Genomic DNA, 19586 nt, shown 5'->3' with positions numbered 1-19586 from the left:
TGCCAGCAAATTCAGCTTGGCCTTAACTGTCTTTTTTTCCTAGCTTTGAGAGGTGTCAAGTACTTGAACCACTTGATCAGCCTTCTGGACCAAAAGTTAGACACGTGAAACTTTAACAGAGGGCAAGTATTGATCTGAGGCTGCTGCCACATATTTAGTCCTGGGCTGAAAGGAGCAAGACAGTACTGTCTAAACACTCTTTCTGTTCAGCAAAGAGCCTTCCAGGCAAGAAAACTTCTCCGAAGTGATGTTTGCATTGCAGGTGGACGAGTGTGGCAATATAAACCTGTGCAGGGCCTGTTGGATAGGCTCCCATGTCCTGCACAGTCCTTGCTCTAGATCCTGGGCCACCTACTTGGTTGCTGAAGTGCTCAGGAATAACACAGAAGCAATCCTGTGGCCCTGAAAAATAATTTTAATCTGAATCAATTAAATATGAAATTTAATAGCTAGTGAACTTTGTATGAAACTAAATGACATAGCCAGTACTGCCTGGTCCTTTCCTGACTGTTTTGATTTTGCTCTCATTTTATGTTATCAGAATGCAGTGGGATCGTACGCTGAAGACCCTTATTTGTATTACCCAAGTTGTAAATGCTGAAGGTGGCAGATTTAAGTAGGTGTCAGCTTTTGTGCATAGAAAATGAGCAGAAAAAACCAGGGACAGGTAAATGAGTTCAGCTATTGGACAAACTGAGTGTTTCTGATAAAAAATCAAAAGTGAAAGGGTTTATATGAGAGGGCTCCTGCGTCTTGAGGCTTTTGTTGAGGCTGATTCTAGACTTGGTTAGACAAGGTCTTTGGCTCAGGACAAGAGGCAATGTGCACAAACTGAAATACAGGAGGTTTCCCCCAACATCAAAGAAATACTGCTACTGTGAGGGTGACCAAGCACTGGCAGAGGTTGCCCAGGTGGGTTGTGGAGTCTCCATCCTTGGAGATATTCAAAAGCCATTTGGACATGGTCCTGGGCAACTGGCTCTAGATGGTCCTGTTTGAGCAGGGGGTTGGACCAGATGACCTCCAGAGGTCCCTTCCAGCCTCAAACTTTCCATGATTCTTTGATTCTGTGAACACTGTTCCAATTTATACTCCTAATATTTTTGATGTCTTCTTCACAACTACGGGAGTTGGAAATGTTTTTTGGTTAAGAATGAAAGTTGAGATAGTTAAGTACAACTCTCAGGCAAAATACCTGGCAGGGGGCTCCGAACAACAGTATAATGGTTTCACTAAATTGTAGTTCTCTCTTCTCCATTTTGTTCTCTAAACAAACATTCTCTAAAATAAAACAGCACTTTCACAATTAAGTGTATCTGTACTGTATCCAGATCTCTGGCAAATGAAATCACTCTCACTGGTCTGGCAGCTTCTCTCTGCTCTTGCATATTCCCTGCTTCCCCTTGGTTGTGCATATTCCTTTCTACAATTACTAGAGAAAAATATAGGAGGGCAGAAATTGTGCGTGCACCAGCAGCAGACTGAAAAACTGCTGTTGGTGTTCAAGAGCTCACCAAGCATGACAATTTTTGACAATCTGTAGAGCTCCCTGCTTTCACAGGAGAGCAGTTGGAGGTGAGCAGGAGTGAAATTACTGTATAATTGCTATAAAGTCACGTTTACTTCCCAAAGATGGAAGGTACCAAATGTGACAAAGTTTAGCATGATCTCAAGGACACACCAGATCTGTCATTTCGTCACTGTGACATTCTCTCTGCCTGTAACAATTTGTGTCTCAGAAGCAGCTTGTTCAAATTCTTTCAGAGTTCCTTTGCTTCTTTAGCTGGCAAGAAAGTGTTTAGGGTTTTTTTTTTTTTAATACATGTATCAGAGAACAGAATAAGAATGAACACCCAGCTGGCATAGTGTGAATTTGCCAATCAAGCATGACTGTATCACTCACTTAAGACTAGCTAAAGATGCATCCAGGCAGATAGCTAAACTCAAGACGTGGCTTTTCTAGCTAAAAAAATGGCATGTCATCCATCCCGGGAGTCAAAAAATAACCACAACAAAACCCCAAAGCCAAACCCCATGAGATTTACTTACAGTCTATCTGGACTTGTTAAAAGCGTTCGTATGATGCCGCATGGGGATTTCCTCGTTAAGCTGAAAGAGATGGGGAACTGAAAGAAAGCTGCAGATTCAGTTGGGAAGTCACCACAGCTGACAACACAGTGCCCTGGAAGGGGAATCTTTAAACTGGGAGAAGTTACTCTGGCTGTTTCTTAAAGTTTGTTCTGGGACCAAAAGTTTGTATTTGCACTTATTTCATTAGCATGAAAGTGGGAGTGTTCTGGACACAAAGAAATGGGTGGGACTGTCCCCAGAAAGAACGTTCAGAATATCCTACAGAGATTACTACATAATTTTGAGGACCAGAATTACAGAAATGAGATGAAATTCATTAATGGAAAAGATAAGGTCATACACATAGAATTTATAAAAAGAACTTTTATTATGGACTGTAAATGACAGACAGGTAGAAGGAGTTGCCTGTATTAGTCACTCACAACATGACCCTGAACCATCAGTGAGATTTGGTTATATGAAAAGCAAATTGGCTGTATGAGAAAAGGTCGCTTTGGAAGAAATCAGGAGAGACTGCCTCCATTGCAAAGACTGGCAATGCTTTGCGAAAAACTGTTACACACTGCATGTCAGCTGTGCTGAGGAACGCTGAATTCAAACTATCTAGTGCAGAAGAATCGGAGTTACAGAGGCTCTGTGTTATAGGAGAAGATTAACAAAACTTACTGATAGGCTAGACAAGCTGAGAGCAGCTATGACTACTGCCTATAAATATATTATAGATTTAAATGCAAGGGAAAGAAAAATGCCTAACTGAAACACTGTATGGCACAAAGGCAAGTGGGTATGAACCGGTCTTGAATGTGTTCGGGCTAGGTGTTAGAAGGAGCTTTCTAACATAGAGATGAGGGCAGTTCTGGTCCAGCCCTCCACCAAGAAGTGCAGGAAAATAACATATTTAGTGTAAGATGAATCTAGCTGTTTTTTTGGAAAGTGTTATATCGAGTATTTGCTCCTACAACAGCGAAGTACTACCTTCCAAACACAAGATCTGTGCCAGTCCCATGACCTAAAGATCCAACAGATTTACCTGCTTAGCAGATGAGATTGCAGTACACAGATCTGGCAAGCTTTAAACATCCTGGCCAACGTGCCTCAGCAGCCCAGTTACAGCAGAGCAGGCTCCACGCGAGCCGATGCACCTCACCTTACCGAGGAGCAGAGCTCTTCTGTCATCTAGCATCACTGCTAGCAAAAGGAGCAAATAATTACAGAACATTTACTTGGCAGAGGCAGCCAGTGTTGAACCCCATATGCCAAAAGGAAATTGCTCTCTCCGTCTCAGTAATACAGGATTTATCTCTTCATTGCCGTATTTAAAAAGACAACAATCTGACTTTATGTGTCTGACCACTGTGCCTTCCCAGAGCTTACTGCTGGATTTATGGCCTTGTTCTTGACTGCTCCAGTTAATGAACTACTCGAAGGTCTCCTCAAACAAGAGCTATACCTTAGAGCAAGCCAGGTGCCCTCACACAAGCGCTGTACCTTGCAGCAAGCCGGTGGCACGCAGCAGCAGCAGCAGAGAGACCAAGGAAACGGGCAGTTCCTGTCCCTGAAAAATAAATGGTTTGTACAGTGGATTAAAAAACTTGCACGAAAGGTAAGTGATAGCTGAGACGGGAAAAATTCTTGTTGAAAGTAAAGCGCTGTCCTGTGTTTTCCCAATGTAAAAATGACAGCAGTGCTGTCAGTTTAAACAAAGCTTTCAGCCACACAGCGAGATGCTGAGGGTCTGCACTCAAGATACGTGCCCGGCACCCTGTGCCCGTGCAGTGCTTCTGACCCTCTGAAGAATCAACATGTATGGGACTGAAAAACCCCTGGACAGTAAAAGCACTGTGTTGCAAAAGTCACTACCTTCGCCGTAAACATATTTGTTTACTTGGATCGGTACAAATGCTCCCGCCGTACGTGCTGGGCTTCCGCTCAGTAAAAATTAAACACAGCCCTTACAAATAATCAATAGCAAGGATGGTCTCTTCGCTTTTTTTCCCCCCATCCCCGCTCACGCCGGCTTATTAGTGAATAAGAAACCATCTCGCGGGATGACAAACGACGTGCCAGCGGCCCTCCTTCCCCGCCGCCCCTTGGGACCCGCTCTGCTTTCATTCACCCGGCAGCACGATCCCCGCACGCCTGCCCGCGGCACCCACCGGCCCGGCCCCACGCCGCGCCACGCAGGGACCCCCCACCCGCGCCCCGCGGGGGCGGCCCCGCCGTGCGGGGCGGCGCTGCCGCCGCCGCCGCTCGCCCTGCCCGCCGGGCGAGGAGAAGCCCCTCACCTCCCCTCCGGTCCCGGGGGAGGGGGCTGCCATCACGTGTGCTTCCTCCCCCTTCTCTCCTCTCTCCCTCCTCCTCCTCCTCCTCCTCCTCCCCCTCCGCGGCGGCGGCGGCGGCAGCAGCAGCAGCAGCCGCCTCGGCTGCGCTCCCTTTGTTGCAGCGGAGCGGCGGCGCTGCCGGGCGCCTCGCACAAAGGAGCGCGGCCGGGGCCGGGCGCGGAGGCGGCCGCCGCACCGCCGGGCTGCGGGGGCCGCGCTGCTCCCCCGGGGCCAGCCCTGCCCGCGGCCGGGCGGCGGCGGCGGCGGCGGAGGCGGCGGTGGGTCTGTGCGGCCGCCGCGGCGGGGATGCTGAAGGTGTGCTCCGGCGCGGCGGAGAAAGGACGGTCCCGCCCGGGCGGCGCCGCGGGCTCCGGTTGATGCTGCGGGCCTGCCGCCGCCGCCGCCGCCGCCATCCCGCTGCCGCCGGCGCTGCTGCTCGGCCGCCCCTCGCCATGCTGGGAGAGAGCGCGGCCGCCGCCCGGCCGCTCCTGCGAGCGGGACCCCCGCTGGCGCTGTGCTACACCTCGGCCCTCCTGGCGCTCGCCCTCTCGGCGCTGCCCGCCGGCCGCGCCTCCCACCCCGTGCCCGGCTCCGAGTGCCAGGGCGGCGGCAAGGGGAAAGGCATCAACTGCTCAGGTAATGCCCCGCCGGCGCCCACCCGTGCGGGCAGCCCACGCGTGCACGTGGGGGGCTCAGCGGGGCTCCCCCCCCACCCCCCACCCCCCCCCCGCCCCGGCGCGGCGCTGCGGGCGGCGGGAAACAAAGGAGCGGCGCCTGCCCGGCCCCGGGTGCGGCGGGCCGGCGGGGAGACCCCCCTCTCCGGGGGCGGTGGGGCGGGGGGACGCCACTCTCCAGCGGCCCCTCGCCGAAAGGAAGGAGTTCGCCGCCGTCTCCCGGCTTTTGTTGCCGCCCCCCGCCCCGCCGCCGCTGCCGCCGCCGTGCCGGCAGGTGCGCGCCGCCAGCCCCGCTGCCGCCCGCAGCCCGGCCCGCCGCCCCCTGCCCGTCCTGCCGCCGGCCGCGGGGCAGAGCCGGGAGGGCAGCCCCCGCGGCGCTCGGGCGGGCTGCTTCTCCCGCCTCTCTCTGTCGGGGTGTGCAGCCCGGAGCCGGGGCAGCCGGGTCCCCCTCCGTCCTTGTGCCGGTGGATTCTCTCTGGGTGAGGTGGTGTGGGCTGCAAAACGCTCCGCGATGTGCGCGGAGGAAGCCTTTTAGGCGTTTTGCCTGCTTTGGCTGCATGGCAGGAGAACGCTTTATGAGGTCTGCCCATCCTGTGCATAAGTGTACGCCGGCATAGTGCAGTTTCAATGTCGATGAATCGGTTTGGCATGACAGCGGTGTGTTTTCTCGTATCTTGAGGGATACGGTGTTTTTAAAGTCGAACAAAGTAAATAGGTACAATATAAAGTTTGCGGTTTGTCAGAAGGACTCGTTTTGCTTCTAAACCGAATATTTAGAAAAGGTAATTAATTTTTTTCTCAAAAAAAAAAAAAAAAAAAAGCTGTGTGTGCCTCCTACTGCTTTTTAAAACGATAGGTTTATTCCGCTGCGAGGATCGGCCAGCGAGAGCCCCGCAAAGTGCCTTCTCCAAGGTGATGAACGTTTCTTGCCCTGTGCGCAGAGGCCCCCGCTCCCATTGTCTTCAGCAGGGTTTGGAAGGCAATTTCCACGTTGGAAAGAGCTCTCGATACTTCCAGGATAGGGTCCCCAAACTGCGTAACAGCTTTCAAGAAATGAGTGAATGGAGTAGTTGGAATCTTTCTCCCAGTTACGTTTTATAATACAGGTAATGCCGCTGAAGCAGGCTATCAAATTCGCAGACCGGCAAACTGTGGCAAAATGGTTTTGCAATATAATAAATCTGCTATTCACTCTTGATGTGCTCGTTTGCTCTTCGTTTTAGCCGGTTTAGACATCTACTGTGTTAGTGTGTGATACCACAATGCTACTGTTTTACTGCTGCCTGACTTTTTCATTCTATCTGTATTAATATCGTGGTTATTTTTAAAGAGAGGTTAATAGGTTAATGTGTCACTGGCGTTAGTGGCTTACCCATCAGAGACATGTGGGTCATTAGACCACGGCATGTGCATAAATCAGTGAGATTAAATATGAAAGGCTGATGAAATATATGAGGAAGTTTCTAAGATAATGGTGGAACTCACAGATACACCATTATTTAGAAACCATCATGGAAAGAGGGCTTTTCAACCTGGAATTAGAAAACCGTATGCTATATCGAAGACACTCAGAATGATTTGGCTTTACTAAAAATAGCCAGAAGCCAATATATGTGCTATATATGTACGTATGGCAGGTGCTGGTTTTAGTGTAACTACAAAAATACAGAAGGAAAATTTAATTTAAAAGTGCAATAGTCAGATTCTGCGGTGTGGTAACCGTTTCATGCAAAACTGCAGTGTTTCAGTTCTCAGCATTTATTTTGAAAGAACTAACATCAACACCTAATATCTGGGGCAGATTTTCCCCTCGCTTACCTCTGATAGCTTCATTAACTTTTACCGGATAAGCTGCTCCCTGCGAAAGTTGCGTTTCCTATACTTACACGCTGGGCCAGACGTTGGTGTTAGCACCTGTCTCAGGGGACTGCTACCATGTACATTGCTATTTGTATCGAAAGTTAAACTTAAGAACACTATTATTAGTTTTTCTTCAAACATTTGGACTCTCTAAATTACTTTCCATACTCGAAGAAGCAAAATTCTTCTCTGTTATTTTGTCATTTTAATAACTGCATCTGGTTGACCTGCTGCCCTGGAACAGTTTCTTACACTTTTTGGGATGGTTCCTGAGCTTGTATCATTTTATTGTCACTAGATTAGGTAGCTACCTTTATTTTTTGTTAAATTTTTAGGAAATGCTGAATTCCTCTCCTTTATTCCTGCAAAATATACTGGTTTTGCTGTAGCAAAAGAACATTATAAGGTGGAGGACACAGGCAGACAACGTGAAAATTAAGATAGCTTTTTCAGCCTTGATTCTGCCCTTTTAGCACATGCATTGCAGTTTGTTTTTTTGTTGAATTATGATATAATTGCATCCCCCCCGGCCAAGGGAAGAATAGAAGGGAAAGGCTGTGGGTGTTGTCTACGTAGACTTTAATAAAGCCTTTGGCACCATTTCCCATGGCATTCTGGAGAAATTGGTTGCTTGTGGCTTGGATGGGCATATGCTGCAATGGGTAAAACACTGGCTGGATGGCTGGGCCCAAAGGGTTGTGGTGACTGGAGTTAAACCCTGCTGGCAGCTGGTCACAAGTGGTGTTCCTTAGGGCTCAGTATTGGGGCCAGTTCTATTTAATATCTATCAATGGTCTGGACAAGGGGATGAAGTGCACCCTCAGTAAGTTTGCAGATGACACCAGGTTGGGTAGGAGTGTTGATCTGCTCGAGGCTCTACAGAGGGATCTGGACAGGCTAGATCTATGGGCCGAGGACAACTGTATGGGGTTCAACATGGCCAAGTGTCAGGTCCTGCACTTGGGTCAAACAACCCCATGCAACACTACAGGCTTGGGGGAGAGTGGCTGGAGAGCTGCCTGGCAGAGAGGAACCTGGGGGTGTTGGTTGGCAGCCGGCTGAACATAAGCCAGCAGTGTGCCCGGGTGGGCAAGAAGGCCAATGGCATCCTGACTTGTATCAGGAATAGCGTGGCCAGCAGGAGCAGGGAAGTGATTGCGCCCCTGTACTCGGCACTGGTGAGGCTGCACCTTGAATACTGTGTTCAGTTTTGGGCCCCTCAGTACAAGAAGGACATTGAGCTGCTGGAGCGTGTCCAGAAATGGGCAACAAAGGTGGTGAAGGTTCTGGAGCACAAGTCTGTGAGAGCACCTGAGGGAACTGGGCCGTTTAGCTGGAGAGAGGCTGAGGGGAGACCTTATCGCTCTCTACAACTACCTGAAAGGTAGCGAGGAGGGTGTTGGTCTCTTCTCCCAAGTTACTAGTGATAGGATGAGTGGAAATGGTCTGAAGCTGCATCAGGGGAGGTTTAGATTGGATATTAGCAAACACGTCTTCATCAAAAGAGTTCTCAAGCATCGGAACAGGCTGCTCAGGGAAGTGGTTGAGTCACTATCCCTGGAGGTATTTAAAAGATGTGGTGCTCGGGCATGGTTTAGTGGTGGACTTGGCAGTGCTAGGTTAATGGTTGGACTTGATCTTAAAGGTCTTTTCCAACCTAAATGATTCTGTGATTCTATGACCCTATACAATCAAGTGATTAGAGCAAGAAACAGACAAATAAGGCATTGTCTGGAGTTCACTGATGATATGGACTTTTATGTGTTTTTTTATCTGTTAATCCATACTTTGCTAAGCTAGGAAAACTGAAATAGCCTCATTTTACCAGAATGGAGTAAAATACAAGTTAGTGTTTCTGGAAAAGAGAATCTTAGAGTTGATGTTGTAGAGATATTGTATTATTCCCAGCACTACCTGTAGTAATCTTCCGTAAAATTTCTAATACTCAGTGACTGTCTGTGAGCAGGGTGGCGTGATGCTTGCTTCTCGGCTCAGGCTATAAGATAGTTGTGTCTTTAATAACGGCTGAGTGTAAAGGTAAGTACAAAGCGTAGTTACTTCATGAGTTCCTAATCCGCCGTTACTCTCGAAAGACACACACTGTGTGGGCATCTTCGGTTTCAGTTTCAGTCCAGTTGGGTCTCCGGTGTGGGATAGGCTCCGGTCACACCTGTGGCAGCCACAGGGGTTGCAGTTTGATCAAAACTGAGCAAACGCTGAGGACTTCGGTGAGGGGTACACAAACTTAACATGAGAGATTGCTCAGCGCATTGGTCTGGATTTGTGCACCCAGGATTCTGATTAACAGAGATACGTTTGTGTTGGTAAGCCTCTCAGCTTGCTGCTCCTTCATGTGATAAAATACACTTGTTTGGGATGATTCCACACACCTCCTATGAGACTCATAGGCCATATACTGCCCCCAATTTCTTAAATTCTCTCTGAGTGAAGTGAGTAAAGATAAAATTGTTTCAAGATAGCTTACTGACGATTGAATGAGGTCAAGGAAAATTTAAGGACACCTTCTCTGTCACGGAATTCCTCTTCTGAGGGGTATAAATGCTTTTCTTTTACACAGTCATAACATGTCTGAAATTGTTTGTAGATAAAAGTAGGTGGAAATTGCCGATTAGGGAGAGGGAAGGGGATGGAAGGACAAAGGGAAGTATCCATCCTGTGACAGGGTGATGGCTGAGTATGTGATGGGCTGTTTATCGAACATGGAAGCACAAGCTGTCAAATAGCTTGTAAATTTTTAGAACAGCAGAGAAAGTGATAGTGGTACCATCCTTCACCATATATACATTATGTTAACTTTCAGTATGCTTTAGAGAAATGGTTTCTGCCCTGAAGTAACTCATGGAGTAAATTAGACAAACAGAGAATGTGGAAACATTAGAAAAAAGAGAGAAGTGAAGCAGAGAACATGGTAAGCCAACAGGAGTGCAACAAACACAAGCAAAACTCATGTCTTTTGATATTTTAAAACGTGGTAGGATGAGAAGGGAGGGGTAGACATCATCAGTGGGGTTGAAAGCATCTGAAGGCTGGACAAGGGCAGAACCTGAAAACGGATGGGAATGGAAGGTGTTGACAGGTACACGAGTGGGAGGGAGTAAGGAATCCATACGAGAGAAGATCGCGGCTGACAGCAGGAGCAACTCAGAGGAGATGGACAAGCGTGGCAAGAATTGACCACATATATGGTTTTAGTTTCCAAGCATGCCTTTTTCCAGTGTGTGAACAGAGTTTTAGAGGAAGAAGAGTTGGGAAGGGTACAGAAAATGAGTGAGACGAGCAACAGGAGATCCAGTTTATATGTAGGTAAGGCAGGAACGTCCAGGAGCATGATTGTAAGTGTGTAGTACAACAACAGAAGAGAAAAAAATATGTTAATTATTGATGACTGCACACACCCAAAGAGGGAGCAGTGCATTTAAAGTATGGCTGCTGTCACTGTTACTAGAGATGCATGTGGTACCATAGAGAAATAATGCCTCTTTTTGTCTCATCCTTGCTTCTATCTACTTTCCACCATCAATGAATGTGGTCTCCTTCAGAATTTGCAAGTCTTTTTCCTTGGCATCTCCTGCTGAGGTCATTGTTCCCCCATAACCTTCATGTACAATGGAGGCCGTTCGATTAGGAGGGACTCTTTGTTTCCATTACTTTATTAGATTCCATTAAATCTGTTCTTCAGACCCTGTAGGAGGGATCCCCAAGCTTACGATCACTGGATACCAGTGCTAGCAGAAGAGACATAGCAAGCATATTTCAAGAAAAAGAAATCTGCTCAAATCTTGTCTGAGTAGCACTTTGATGTGGTCCATGTAACATATTTGTACCTGCTGTAATCAAGGACTGGAAATTAAGAACATACCTTCTGCATTTTGTATGTGGGCTACCAGTGGTGCTGTCTTGTTCAGTGCTTGACAGCTCGTGGGGGTGGTGGGGAGTGGCAAAATCTGAGGTCCTGGGGGCCAAACCAAAACAGAGGAGTACTTGGAATACTTTCCTTTGGCAGAAAACCATCTTTGCTCAAACATTGTCCTTGCCTTTGCTAGCTCTTTTTTCTTCCAAAAGGGTTTGACAGTGGCAGAATGAGATGCTGAGATTTTTAAAAGTGCTAAAAACCTAAATGAACAAGTCTACTGTAGGGTTAGAAGAACAACATTTGGGGCACAAGCTCTAAATGCCTAAGGAAGCCGTTTCCTAGGAATATGATTGTTCAGTCACCTTTGCAAGAATCTTTTTCTCAGAAGTATCTAAGATATGTCAGCACTGAGGATGAGGCACGCTTTCAAAAATGCTGTCTGTAGTTATCGACAAATTACAGTTTTAGGGCTCAGACCAGGATGAACTGTCACTACTTTAAGGCATGTTACCTATTATGTGCAAGCTATTGTAGCTGAAAATGTCACCTTTTTCCTTAGGATACGAAGGAGTCTAAAGCTACGCACATCTGGTACATCTACACTGTGAGGTGAAGACTTGACTTTACGAGTGGGTTGACCAAAATGAGTTTTATGTACACTCTTTCTCACTCTAGGCTTGTGTGTTGTCTGAAGCATGGCTCCAGACTGTCCCTGCAGCTCCCTTGGCCCGGCCTGTACTCTATCCATGTGGCAGATATGAACACAGATTTGGGAAGATATAAACCTCAGGCACTCCCAGCCTCTGCAGCTCAGCCTTGGTTTGTGCCTGGGCTCCGTGGGGACTCACCCAGAATGAGATGTGGCCTCAAGACTGGCTTTTATCCATGCTTATCTGCTGGAACAGACATACTCTTTAGTTTTTTGTGAAGATTAAGTGGGTGAGGAGGTTTTTTTGGTATATCATTCTAAGGTACACAAGGCCAAAACAATTTTTGTTAAAGGTGTGAAGCCACACTGGCAAGAACGTAAAGGCAGGGGATAGAAGAGACGCACAGGTTCAGGTAAATAGCCTAACTGTTTTAAAGGATACACATCTTTTTTATGTTTGCATAGATAAACTTGATCTGAAATCAAGTGTACGGGACTAGAATAATTGGTTATTTTATCTAAGATACTATGGCTTATGTTCCTGTAAATTAATTCTAACAGTCAGGACAAATAAACTGTGATATGTGTTTGTGCCGATCGAACTTCTGAAGTAAATGATCTAGACTCAGTCAGGTTACATATTGCTTTGAGAAACTATTGTAAGGCATGAATATAAATCAACTGTAAGTAAAAAGTAAAAACAATGATTAAAAAGAGAAATTAAAACTTAAACAGTAACATGCACGTATTTGTTTCCCTTTAGTGTAATTACCTAGACATGAAATGTCCTTTCAGTACAGATTCTTATGCTGATTAAAGAGCTGAAAGGTAATTAAAGTAGAATCGAAAGTGTCAGAATAGCAGCAAATCATCTCATAACAGGTGTCACTCCATCATTGTCACTAGTGGGAACTGGTAGCGTGATGGAGCAATTGAGGCTTGACTGAAGGCACTGGATTGAATCCAATTTCTTATATCATTTTCTCAAAAGGGGAAAAGAGGAGTTATGTCTGTTGTGGAAAATATTGCCAAGAAAATATTCTTTCTGTAGCGAGACCTCTGATAATTCCTGTTAAAGAGAGAACTAGAAGTGGCGTTATTAAGAGCAGTCTGGCCCTTTTCTCACTATTGATGTATGGATAAGTTCTTCTAGAGTTGACAGAAGACTGGATAAAGGGGAGAGTTAATATTTACTTGGACTTAAAAAAAGAAGCTGTGGTCAAGGTCTTTGAGCAGTGAAGTACAAAAGCAGAGAATCGCACAGATAGCGACAGGAGGCTCGATTTACCCTTTTCCTATAAAGAGATTATCACGTTCCACCATTGATCTGTCAACTGAAAGTGCTTGTGACCTTTCCAGCCTGTGGTCAGACTTTGGCAAGTGTCCACAAAGCAGGTAGCGGCAGCAGTTCCCAGAATAACAGTAGCCGTAACATTTGGGGAAGAACAAATGCTGAGCACCAAAGATGTTGAAAAAGGATCTGTTCTTCTGACTTTAGACTTCTGGTTATCCTCCTTGAGAAGTCCCTACAGATGCTGTGGAACGGAAGTGGACATAGAGAATGTGTTGACATTTCTGGGGTTAAAGCCTGTCTTTTTTTAAAGCAGACTGTAATATTTAATAGAGCTGAAGACCAAGGAAGTTCTTTATAAAATTATTCTTTAAAAAAATAATTCTATCCCAAGAATAGCTTTAGATAATAAGAAAATTATAATTAAATAATGTGCTGTAAACTCAATCGTTCTCTCTAATTGCTGTAGTTTATTCTTAGATCATCTTGAAATTATAACAATTTAGAAATACAGAGAAATAAAGGAAGAAAAAAAGAAAGAGCGTGAGAGAGTGGAGTTGTATTTTGTTGAGCTCCTAATTGTGTAGAGAAGGGCTTGTTTGACTAAATCAATCCGTAACAAATTTTATTTTATGAAAGCATTTCTTGGCAAAACGTGTCTCCTTTATGTGATATTTTCCTTCCAGAAAAGGATAAGAAGATACAGACAAAATCTAGTTAGGAGTAAGTTCAGCAATCAAAATTGTGATCTGATGAAATGAAAGTTTCCCTGAGAACCTTAAATCTGTTCCTTTGTCTTGATGAACAGCTACAGTGTATGTTTAGTTCTAATTTAGTCCACAGATGGCTTCAAGGGGATCGGAGAGCAGAATTATTTGATTTTGTATTATTAGATAGATACCTAGTGGTGCCATTAGTTGTTTAAATATTTGGGATTTATGGGTCATACGCTTTTCAATTTATTTGCTTGCTTGTTTGTTTTAAAAAAGAAAAAAACTTCAGGTAATTTTTTAACCTTAAAGATTCTTACCAGGGAACCTTTGCCTTCTTTGGAGTGGGGAGCAAGATGCCAGTGGAGCTCTTTGCTAGAAGAGTACCTAGAAGACGTCTGTTCTTGTTACCCAGTTACATCTCCAGACCTGTCTGGGTGTGGGCTGGGAGACTGACCGGGCTCTGGATGTATTTGCATATATATATTGCTGGTGTGAATGTCTCTGTTCCAGAGAGCAATTTGATGTTACACTGATATCACATGTACAATTTTTTTTAAGTTGCTCTAAAACTGCCTCGTTGGTCATAGCATGGTTTGTGAGGAGGTGGTGTTGGACTAGCAAATCAGGATTTATTTTAGGATAATTTAAATTCTCATTATAGTAGATGATATCTAAAGACTGAAAAGACAGGGCTTTTCTGATAATAGTTTATGTGTTACAACAACAGTGTTTAAAGGATCTGATTCAGAATAAAATTAAATCCTTGTAATACCTCTTTTTTGACTTGGTATTATAAAAATAAATTTAGTTGCAACTACAGTCTTGAAACACCCACATTATATAACAGTGCTCAAGCTGGCAGGATCCTCATCCATGCTTCAGATATAGTGTTAATTAAGAACAGCAGGAAAACGTGAAAATGAAAGAGAAGAAAATCAGGAACAAGACAGGACTGTCAGTAATTTTTCTGAAGGGACCTGGCTTCTCTTGGTAGCTGCCATCTCTCTCCTAGCCTGTTTCTACCAGGCTGAGACCTTGCTAAGCTCCTGTATGTATTAAATAGGTGCAAAACTCTGTGTGCTTTTGTAAGATGCATAGAGCATCCCGTGGGGTGCAGCTGAAGAAGAGGACAGGAACGATGTTCCTGACAAACAGACAAAAGGGTGTTCAGGACATGAAATGGTTCTCAGGTCTGGTCTGGAGGCCAAAACCTCCTCAAATCTGGCTCTGCCTGGACACAAAGCCTCTGTAGGCAGCCTCATTCCAGCTGCCTGGCTTGCTGGCAGGCAACAGCCAGGTTCCTCAAGGAAAGATGCTGGGGCGTCTCCTCTGCTTCACACCAATCTCATGGGATCGATGTGGAAGCAGATGGGGTGAATAGGGGTGGCCAGGCAACCTAGAGAGCTGGATCTGTGCAAACTCTGGTTAATCTGCCCTTGATCACCATAGTCTGTTGGAGATGAACACGAAATGCTCAACTTCAGGAGCTCCAATTGCATCACGCCAGATCCAGCCCTGGATATTTCCCAGATTGGCACATTTCCACCCAGCTTCAGGAGTTCGACACGTTTCAGTGTTCACCTACTGCTGACCATCCTGCTTTAAGAAGCACTTAACCGGTCTCAGTTACTAACTCATGTGAGCACTGCATATGATGGTGGAAGAAGAAACACACAGCCCCCAGTGAAATCATGCTGTCACATCTACTTGAGTATGACTGTAGAAAACCTTCTATAAACACGTATATCAGCAGTGGGTGAGAAAGTGCTCCACTGTTTAAACCTGAGGCGTAGAGAGGAGTTTATTGTACCTACCTTACAAGAGTTTTGCTTGCTTTCCTAATCAGAGACTGTTTCACATGCAGTTTCACATATGACTACAAAGAATGAGTGATTAGGTAAGTATAATTTGCAGAAGTTGCTAAATTTCCTCTAGAATTTTAAAGCAAACAAGAATCTTAAGAAAAGCAGCATAAAAGCTTGAGATATGGGCTAGGTAAAGGTGCCAGTGCATGTGCAGAAAATGCCCAGAATAGCCTATGCATTCAAAATGAGTGAGTGCTTTTGAAAATGTAAGTTTCAATCCTTAAGGGTGTCCATAAAACAGAAGACCAAGATATAAAGTCTTTAGCTGGTTGACGGAGACAGCCTAACAGTGTTTTTCAACAGGTATTTCCATGGAAAATTTGATAAAAAATTGTGGCTAGGTAGCAGTTTGTTGCTGTAAAACTCAGGGAAGCATTGATCTAATTAAATGTTTACGTTTTGCTAATTACTATTGACTCTGATTGTGTGCTGCCTTTATCTGATCCCTCTGGGAGAGGCAGAGGTCAGTGTGTTGTGCCGAGTGGGTTCTCTGGGGCAGAGGAGAGCAGCAGAAAATCCTTAGAAAGGCTGAAGAAAGGGACCCCCACCTGATATGTGCAGTGGTGGGCAGATGAAATGTTACTTACCTAAAGCACCGTGTCCCTCCAACCCCTTTTCCTTCATCCTTAACCTCTTGCAGAAGTTTACCTAGTCAATTCTGTGAGGCAGAATTCCTTTTCTCTGTCTTGATTGGAAGTATAATTTTATGAAAGTATCATTTCAAGGTTATAAAAGTGAAAATAAAATAGGCAGGCTCCTGTTAAGGTTATAGAAATTCTTTCTCATATAAAACATGGGCTGGGAAGGCAATTTATTTCCTTGTATTTCTTCTCTAACTGCAAAGGATGTCTTTTCTTTGCTTGCATGGATATTTACACCTAGAAGAATGTCTTTGCAAAAATAGTTATATGTGTTTGAAATGTGCAAAACTGGTTCTGAGCTGTAAGAAATATTCTTTTTCATGTCAGAACCTAGTGGCTATGGTAGGGATGAAACAAAAATTTTTGCTGGAAAACACAAAGAACATCTGCTGATTTTTTTTTTTTAAAGTGAGGTTTATCATTATCTCGATGCTCTTTGTTAAAATCTCTGGCTGTAAGAAGAGTTATCCAGGTGAGAGAACACAACCTCCACATTTGCAAGTGATATTCCTGCTGCTGGCTGAGCAAACAAAGAGGATCACTGGAACCAGACTCCGAATTTGAATGTTTTGGGTGATTTATCTACCAGATGGTAAATGCAGTCCAATGTAAAAAATTAGTCTGGGAGCAGGGAATCAATCATCCAGCAGGCTGATCAGCAAAGGGATTTGGGTGTTATAGCAGAAAAATTAATGAGCTGGCAATCCACTGCAGAGCAGCATTAAAACAAAAAGATACTACACTGTAATAAAAGAGTCCTCATCCAGAAGACAAAAGAGATGAACAGACTGCTTTATTAGACACTTGATAAACCTAATCTAAACCAGTGTATTAGATGCCAAAACCCTAATGTTATTCAAACATAATGATTAAAAAGTTCAGTATAAAAATCTGGAAATCAGAGTTAATTTAGGAAAGTGAAGTTTTTCACTGCTTTCACATTTGTTTCCCAAATGCATAGGCTCTTCTGTCATAGGAATTATTTATTAGTATTCTATATTACAGTAATAGATATTTCTGTGCTATTTAAAGTCACAGTACAGTGCATTCAGAATTACCTAATGAAAGATTATAAGATACCAATATAGCTTTGTGCCATAATTATGTCTTTCTATAAAGATTTTGAAAATGAGTCCCTAGCCCCTTTCAGTTACTCAGGCTACAAGAGATCAGAATAACTTCGCCATCAAAAGCTCTTCATGACTTTTCTCTGATTTTTCATGGGAAGCCATGGAGTCTCCTTCTACCAAAGACTAAGAAGAGGTGGCTCCTGTGCTCAATTTCGACTTTTTAAGGATTTCTTTTTTATTCTAAGGTGCAGGTTAGGCTTTTTGGGAAATGACACTATGTACAGGCTGCTTCTGTAGGGAGGAAGGGCAGCAGCAGGCTTGGGACGTGCTGGTGTGGGGCCTCGACACAGGTGGAGAATGTAGCCGTGGGTCCCCTCTCAAGCCTGAGGCATCAAAGTTACCTCTGTGACTGCAGGTAGCAGAGGGAAGTAGGTTGGAAAATATCTCTTTTCTACTGTGGAAAACTGCCTGACACCGCTCTTGTGTGTCTTCTGTGAGTAACCGCTTTTATTTCTGAAAAAGACCAAGGAGATAGGGCTGGGATTGGTAGGTTGGTGGACAGCTAGTGAGGCATACACCCAAAATCTGCAGTGTCCCTGTACGTCAGGCAAATGTAATTCCCAAATTGTCTCGCACTTACTCAGTATTTCGTGCTTGGGTTTGGTTTTTTTTGTTTGGTTTTGGGTGTTTTTTGTTTTTCTGTTTTTTTTGTAATGATTCCTGGAGAAAGATTTCTACAAACACAGGGGAAAGGAGGTGACAGTCTGACTACGTAGAGTGAAGCCCGCTACCTAAGGAGTTTTTCCAGAAGGTCTAACCATTGCTTAAAATCAACAAGAGCTCCTTGATCACGTTCCCTGTGAAAAAACAGATTTCTCTATGTACAGAGTAAGCAGTAAAAACCTGCAAATATTAGTCTCATACAGCTCTACAGATTAAGGGTGTAGAAACAATGATTTTCCATAGACTTGCAGGAGCTGCAGCCAAGCCCATACCAAAGTGATGGGCTTGACTGCCTACATTTCTCTGAACCACAAAGACATATTTGCCTTAAAATTTTGCAGAGCATGTAAAAGTAGTTTCTGATGTTGTGCTGGATTATATTTACACAGCTCCAGTGCTAATCAATTTCAGCCTGGGTGTAAAGAGGAACTGTACCTCAGTCAGTGTTTGTGTATCTTGGGGCTGAAATTGGCCTTCTGTTTCATTTCAGTCGTATGGGTGTGAGACAAAGGGCAGAATTTAGTCGTGTAAATATTTACATATACATGTAGGTTGTTTTTTTTTTCTTCCTGCTATATATGAAGATATTTGCTAGCTGTATTTTTTCTGCCATTTTGGATGTGCACAGCACTGTTAAAGGTGGCTGACCAAGGCTGTGGCCTGAGGGTGCCTGTGGCCCTGCATTCAAACAGAAAATGCAGATTAAATTCAGATTGGCAGCGATGCAAGGTCTATCAGCGTCACAGCAGCAAGATGATTCAGAGCAGGGGTGATAACGCGCCTGCGATCCTGGCCTTGTGCCCTTCCTCACCCTGTCCCCCTGGCCTGACTGGCTGTACCCGGGGGGAGGAAGGGGCTCCACTCCTTGCTCACTTGGCCAGCTGTTGGAGGACACCTGGCAAAGTCTAGATGTCCTTTGCAGTGTCTAGGCAAGGGCAAAATGAGAGGCAGCAAGTCAAAGTTCCTTGATTCTCCACTCTACACCCGGTAATAGCGACTAATTTATGGCAATTAGGAAGTCTCCCACAAGAGCTGTAAGCTGACACCAGGCGTATTTTGGCAGTGTCTGATAGCAGTGCTCCTCGGCCCCGGGAACCGCAGGGAAGACAACCCATGAACTGGCTAATCCGCCGTTACATTTGCCGAGGGGATCCCCAGTAGGGAACTGTGAATAATTTCCACCTGCTTCGTACTGCATGAGTGGCGCGACAGGAACAGGGGGAGAAGGATGAATGTATTGAAGGAGAGGTGGCCGCCTGTCCATCCTTTACTTGTTTCTTAGTCTGAAATGCTGAGCATCGCAGGTTTGGCGGCTTTGTCCGGCTTGCTGGTGTGGTGGGCTGCAGAGATGCCATCGGCTCCAAGCAAGCTGGAGGTCATCAGTTCTCTGCAAACCTGGCAGCTCTACCAGCCCTGCGAAGCCATTGCTATAAGAGACGATGAGGCAGGAGAGAGAGCATGCCTTGCTGTAGGGATGCCGCGCTGTAGCCTGACTATAAACTCCCAGCCCCTGAAAATCCTTTCAAGGCTGGCAAAGGGGGTTAGCAGGAGCTTTGGGAATTGTATTTCTCCTTGTGTCTCAGTAAGGATAAATGAGCAGGCAGAGAGAAATTACTAGCTATAGATTTAGCTGACAAGAATGTGTATGGGAGAAAAACATATTTCAGTAAGCTGAGCAACTCCTCGCCGGTGATTTGTTTTTTAGAAGCATAATATAGTTGTTGAAGTTTGAAAGGAATGGAGCTGGTGGCTTCAGTCCTTCCTGGTTTCTGTAACTTACTGGAATTACCAGAATTCATTAAGAAACCTGAACG

General features: G+C 45.1%; 1 protein-coding gene across 1 annotated transcript in view; it reads left to right on the top strand.

The window, feature by feature from the left end:
- The first annotated feature begins 4487 nt into the window (after nucleotides 1-4487).
- TMEFF1 (transmembrane protein with EGF like and two follistatin like domains 1) overlaps nucleotides 4488-19586 on the top strand; it is a 125669-nt gene continuing 110570 nt past the window's right edge. The window contains exon 1 of the mRNA XM_064443198.1: nucleotides 4488-5048. Within this exon, the coding sequence (XP_064299268.1) occupies nucleotides 4790-5048 (259 nt within the window). The 5' untranslated portion in view covers nucleotides 4488-4789. The remainder of the gene's footprint in view (nucleotides 5049-19586) is intronic.

This window comes from Phalacrocorax carbo, chromosome 2 (assembly GCF_963921805.1).
Source record: "Phalacrocorax carbo chromosome 2, bPhaCar2.1, whole genome shotgun sequence".
NCBI lineage: Eukaryota > Metazoa > Chordata > Aves > Suliformes > Phalacrocoracidae > Phalacrocorax > Phalacrocorax carbo.
This window is presented reverse-complemented; position numbering and strand designations above follow the sequence as displayed.